Raw genomic sequence first — 6,990 nt, 5'->3', positions numbered from 1 at the left:
AGGGAGTTATACGCCATGATCTCTGCCGTGCCATTGAACAGAAGTGACTCTTGCCCAAGGAGAGACAGAACATCAAGAAGGTGTACACATGACCATTTCCAATTACTGTTACCACCCACCAAAGCCTACACTGCAATAGATTCTGTGTGTCCCTGATTGGCCTTTTCAGGGCCCACAGGGCCCTCATGGAGGACAATTATACTCAACCCAAGAAATCGACAAAGGCAGGCTGTATCTTACATTTTCTTGGCCAACTGTCAGTTTCACCGAATATTTTGGAGTGTTTTTTTTGCCAACAAGGCCTAGTGAGATCTCTTGGCATAGCATGCCAAACCTGCCTTATTACCTACCTACAAAGCCCCTTTGGTGTCCCTCTCCTCCAATCCTAGTCCCATTTTACCACACGCCTTTCCGAAAATAACTGCCACTCACTGCTTACTGATACATACCACTGGAGTAGCATGCTGGAAGTCAAGCTGCACTACTCCCAGAATTATTAGAGAAGTTAAAGATTTTTAAAAGTACATGAAATTCACAACTTACCTTCTTTCAGATCTGGGTTGACAGAAAACATGAACAAGGTTTCAGTTCTTAACAAGAATGTCAATTTATTTATGGATTCGAACTTCAGATAAACAATTATGAACCATCAACATATAACTGCTAGTTAGAACTTTAACCCACTTAGAAAAGTCCTCCACTACACGTATGTACAAATAAACATTAAAAGGAACACTGGTGCTATGGGCAAAGGGGTAAGACTGGACCAGTGATCCCTGTCCACAGAATTTGCTGAGGTGATCTTCTTGCTGATCAGAAGGCTGCTTTATCATTTCTGTTCCTCAGGCTAGTATTCTAGCCAATCATTTTCAATTGCTTTATCTTTGATCTTCTTTCTGTTAACCAGGGATGTTTGCTAATGATTGCACAATGTTCAGCATAATTTGCAACTCCAGAAAGACTAAAGAGGACTGTGTTATTACGTAGCAAGACTTGAACTACATCTAAACTTAGGCTATTACACGGCAAATAATATTCACGCCACACAAGTATCAGGCAGAGACCATCTCCAACAAGAGAGAAGCTGACCATCAGCCTTGACATTACCATTGTTAAATTCCCTACTGTCAACATCCTAGAGGTTACCATTGACCAGGAACCAAACTGGACTAGCCATAAAAATACTGTGAGTACAACAGCCACAAAGGTCAGAGGATGGGAATACTGCATCAAGTAATTTACCTCCTGTCTCCCAAGAGCTTGCCTGTCATCCACGAGTCAAAAATGCGATGGAACTCTCACCACTTGACTGGATGACTGCAACTCAAGAATCTAACCACCATCAAGGTCAAAGCAGCTTGGCACAACCTTCACCATTCATCATCAATGCACAGTGGGAGCACTGTCAACAAGATACAGTGCTTCAACTCACCAAGTGATTTTTGACAACATTTTTCATCCCCAACCACTTCAATCTAAACGGACAAGGGCAGAAAATACATGGGAACACTACCACCTGCAAGTTCCCCTCCAAGCCACTCAACATCCTGACTTGAAAATACATTGTCATTCTTTCAGTGACTCTCAGGTCAAAATCCTGGAATTTCTAACTGTATTGTGGGTCTACTTACAGTACATGGACTACAGCAGTAAGAAACAGATCACTGCATGGGCAATTAATGCTGGCCAAGCCAATGATGCCCACAATCTGTGCAAGAATTAAAAGACTATATAAAGTGGGCTCTCTCCCACACACAAAGTGTTACAAGTATCACCAATAAGCCAGGCTGGAAAATGCTTACTATGCTGACCAGTTGAGACTATCACTTACCGTTTCGAGCATGAGCATTTGTTGTGTAGAAACCGTTTCTAATGGGAAGACGACCTGTTAGCAATGCAGCACGGGCTAGAGAGGAAGGAGAAAAAGAACAATATTTCAACAAATTGATATTTATTTCTAAATTAATTGCACAGAATGCATTTGAGGTAAAGCTCCATACAGCACAGAAGTCAGCAATCCCCGCTGTTTTATGTTAATTAACAGTATACACTAATTCAAGATATTCCACAGCCCTCGCAGCAACACTCTTGATATATCCCCCCATCACTCACAGCAACACCGAAATACTTCACACCCTTCACTGTAGCACTCTAATATACCCAACATCCCTCAAATACACTGATCTTGCCCTCACAAATCATTGTATCACTCTGATATACCCCACATCCCTCACTCTATCACTCTGATAAACCCCGCACCACTCACTGTAACTCTGATAAATTCCATATCCCTCACTGTAACATTAATATACGGCAAAACCCTCACTGTAACAATTTGATATGCTCCACACTGCTTAATGAAACACTCCAAAAGACCCCATACCCCACACAGCAACACATTGATATACTTAACACCCACAAGACCATAAGATATAGGAGCAGAATTAGGCCATTAGCCCATCGAGTCTGCCCACTATCCACTCATGACTGATATGTTTCTCAATCACATTCTCCTTGTCTTCTCCCCATAACTTTAATTACCCTTACTAATCAAGAACCTATCTATCACCGGGCGGCACTTGGCACAGTAGTTAGCACTGCTGCCTCACAGCGCCAGAGACCCGGGTTCAATTCCCGCCTCAGGCGACTGACTGTGTGGAGTTTGCACATTCTTCCCGTGTCTGCGTGGGTTTCCTCCGGGTGCTCCGGTTTCTTCCCACAGTCCAAAAATGTGCAGGTCAGGTGAATTGGCCATGCTAAATTGCCCGTAGTATTAAGTGAAGGGGTAAATGTAGGGGAATGGGTCTGGGTGGCTTGCGCTTCGGGGCGTCAGTGTGGACTTGTTGGGCCGAAGGGCCTGTTTCCACACTGTAAGTAATCTAATCTAATCAAGTGTTAAACTTTCACTGGATCAAAATCCTGGAAGTCCTTCCCAAACGGCATACTGTGTGAGAACCCATGGAGGCGGACTGCAGGGGTTCAAGAAGGCTGCTCACCATCACCTACTCAAGGGCAACTAGGGACAGGCAATAAGTGCTGGCCTAGCCAGCGATGCTCACATCCCATAAATGAATTAAAAAAAAGACCGAAGGGTCTGTTTCCATGCTGTACATCTCTATGACTCCATGAGTCTACGACGTGGCCTCCATAGCCGTCTGCGACAATAAGTTCCACAGAGTCAGCACCCTTTGACTAATGAAATTCCACCTCATCTCAGTTCTAAAGGATCATTCCTTCACTCTAAGTGGGCACTTGGGTCCCAGTTTCTCCTAATACCGGAAACATTTCTTGCATGTCCACTCTAACCAGGCCTCTCAGAATTCTGCAAGTTTCAATGAGAACCCCTCATCATTCTTCTAAACTCCATCAAGTACAGACCGAGAGTCTTCAATTGCTACTTATATGTTCATTCTTACGGACCTCCTCTGGACCCCTTCCAAGCATATCCTTCCTTAGGCACGGTATGCAAAACTACTCACAAGATTCCAAAAGTGATCTGACCAGAGCCTTGTACAGCCTTTATAATACATCCCTGCTCTTATATTCTAGGCCTCTCAAAACAAATATTAACTTTGCATTTGCCTTCCTAATTGTTAACTGAACTCACATGTTAACCTTAAGAAAATCCTTAACGAGGACTCCTAAGACCCTTTGTGCTTCAGATTTCCGAAGCCATTTCCCATTTTGGAAATTATCTACATCTCTATTCTTCCTACCAATGTACATAATCTGACACTTTCCCACAATGTATTCCATCTGCCACGTCTTTGCCCAATCTTCAAACCTGTCCAAATCCTTCTACAGCCTCCTCATCTCCTCAACACTTCCTTAACCTCCACCTATCTGTGTGCCATCTGCAACCTTAGTAACAATGCTCTCAGTTCCTTACATCCAAATCATTAACATATAAACAGTTGTACTCACATCAACTCTGATATACTCCATGCCCCCCATTGAAACACTCTGATATCCAACACCACTCTGTAACACTCTGATATACCACACACCGCTCACATCAATACTGGCAGATGGAACACAATGTTGGGAAAGTGTTAGATTATGCGCACTGGTCGGAAGAATAGGCATGTAGTTGATTTCCTAAATGGGAAAAGACTTCACTGTAACACTCATCTATCCAACACCCTGCAAAGTATCACTCTAATAAACCCCACACCCTTCACTATAACAATCTGGTATAGCCACATCACTCACTGTAACACTTTGATAAGCCCCACATCCCTCACTGTATCATTTTGATAAACCCCACACCTCTGACTATATAACTCCGATATTAACCACACCTTCATAGAAAACACTGATCGACCCCACACCTCACACTGTATCACTCTGATAAACCTCACAACCCTCACTGTAACTCTGATAATTCCCAGACACCTCACTGTAACATTGTGATATTAACCATCCCCTTCAGCGTAACACTGATGTACTCCAAAACCCTCACTATAACAATTTGATATACCCCACAGTCCTTACTGCAACACTTCAATATTCCTCACATCTCTCGGTGCAGCACTGATATTCCCCACAACCCTCACTACAACTCTGATATACTCCCCATCCTTCACTGTAACACTCTGATATGTTCCCCACTCCTCACTGAAACATTCTGAAATTCCGCACACCTCTCACAACAACTCTGATGTACTCCCCACCCTCACTGTAACACTCTGATGTTAGTGTAACACTTTAACATAACCGATATCCCACTGTTACATTTGATATTACACACAACCTTCACTTTGGCATAATGAAATATCTCAAACACCTCACAGGAATTTCATGTTATAATCCACACCCTTCACTATAACACTCTGATATTAACGACAGCCTATACTATATCATTCTGATATATCCGACAACCCTTACTCTATTGCTCTGATAACCCCTGCCCCCTCACTGTAACTCTGTTACAAATCACACAACACCAGGTTGTAGTCCAGCAAGTTTCATTTGGAAAGGCAAGGACTGATTAGGGATAGTCAACATGTCTTTGTGCGTGGGAAATCATGTCTCACAAACTTGATTGAGTTTTTTGAAGAAGTAACAAAGAAGATTGATGAGGGCAGAGCAGTACATGTGATCCATATGGACTTCAGTAAGGCGTTTGACAAGATTCCCCATGGGAGACTGATTAGTAAGGTTAGATCTCAAGGAATACAGGGAGAACTCGCCATTTGGATACAGAACTGACTCAAAGGTAGAAGACAGAGGGTAGTGGTGAAGGGCTGTTTTTCAAACTGGAGGCATGTGACCAGTGGAGTGCCATAAGGATCGGTGCTGGGTCCTCTACTTTTTGTCATTTACATAAATGATTTGGATGCGAGCATAAGAGGTACAGTTACTAAGTTTGCTGATGACATCAACATTGGAGGTGTAGTGGACAGCGAAGAGGGTTACCTCAGATTACAACAGGATCTGGACCAGATGGGCCAATGGACTGAGAAGTGGCAGATGGAGTTTAATTCAGATAAATACGAGGTGCAGCATTTTGGGAAAGCAAATCTTAGCAGGACTTATACACTTAATGGTAAGGTCCTAGGGAGTGTTGCTGAACAAAGAGATCTTGGAGTGCAGGTTCATAGCTCCTTGAAAGTGGAGTCTCAGGTAGATAGGATAGTGAAGAAGGCGTTTGGTATACTTTCCTTTATTGGTCAGAATATTGAGTACAGGTGTTGGGAGCTGAAAATGTGTTGCTGGAAAAGCGCAGCAGGTCAGCCAGCATCCAAGGAGCAGGAGAATCGACGTTTCGGGCATGAGCCTGAAGAAGGTGCTTCCGGATTAAACTCCATCTGCCATTTCTCATTCCTATCTGCCCAAACCTGCAAAAAATCTACATCCCGCTGTATCCTTTGACAACCCTCCACAATATCTGCAACTCTGTCAATTTTGGTGTCATCCACAAACTCACTAATCAGACCACCTATATTTTCCTCCAGATCATTTATACATCACAAACAACAAAGGTCCCAGCCCCTGACCACTGTGGAATACCACTTCTTACTGATTTCCAATCCGAAAAGCACCCTCCCACTGCTAAAGTCTGTCTTCCATGAGCAAATCCACTTTGTATCCATCTAGCCAGCTCAACCTGCATCCCATTAGACTCTACCTTCTGTACCAGCCTGCCATGAGGTACCTTATCAAATGCCTTACTAAAGTCCATGTAGACAACATTCACTCCTGTCCCTCATCACTTCTCAAACATTTAAGGACATTCCAAACACACACCACCCTCTGTGTGAAAACATTGCCCCTTAGGTTACTTTTATATCTTTCCCCTCTCACCCTAAACCTACGCCCTCTAGTTCTGGACTCCCCCACCCCAGTGAAAAGACCTTGTCTATTTACACTATCCATGCCCCTCATAATTTTATAAACTTCATAGCAACATAATCTACAAACAAACCAACGGCACGCCCATGGGATCTCCGCTATCAGGGTTCATAGCAGAAGCGGTAATGCAAAGATTAGAACAAACAGCCCTACCAACCATCAAACCAAAAATCTGGGTCCGCTATGTAGATGACACCTTTATCATCACAAAACGAAACAAGAAAGAAGAGACATTCAACATCATCAACAACACCCTCACAGGCTTAAAGTTCACCAAGGAGGAAGAAACCAACAACAAACTTGCATTCCTGGACGTCACAGTCGAAAGAAATTTTGCAGGATTGTGCACATTTCTGTGTCTCAGAAAAATAAATATTGATGTACATATTGTTAATGTCCAAACTGTTTCTCATTTATCTTTCCATCGTAGCTCGAGTAACTTTGTTTTCGAACTTATCTTTTAAAAATTTAACAATCTGTTAAATCAAAGGCCCAGTACAACCCATGGACTAAACCAACGTCATCTACAAAATTCAATGCAAGGACTACCACAAACACTACATAGGAAAAACAGGAAGAAAGTTAGCCACCAGGATACACGAACACCAGCTCACTAGACAAAGACACGACCCTCTC

At 43.0% G+C, this 6,990-nt stretch overlaps 1 protein-coding gene across 1 annotated transcript in view; it reads left to right on the top strand.

Moving 5' to 3' along the window:
* The first annotated feature begins 743 nt into the window (after positions 1-743).
* The window catches only part of trappc2l (trafficking protein particle complex subunit 2L), a 17,300-nt gene continuing 11,053 nt past the window's right edge, over positions 744-6,990 (top strand). The window contains exon 1 of the mRNA XM_043707499.1: positions 744-755. Coding sequence (XP_043563434.1) covers positions 744-755 — 12 coding nt within the window. The remainder of the gene's footprint in view (positions 756-6,990) is intronic.

This window comes from Chiloscyllium plagiosum, chromosome 17 (assembly GCF_004010195.1).
Source record: "Chiloscyllium plagiosum isolate BGI_BamShark_2017 chromosome 17, ASM401019v2, whole genome shotgun sequence".
NCBI lineage: Eukaryota > Metazoa > Chordata > Chondrichthyes > Orectolobiformes > Hemiscylliidae > Chiloscyllium > Chiloscyllium plagiosum.
This window is presented reverse-complemented; position numbering and strand designations above follow the sequence as displayed.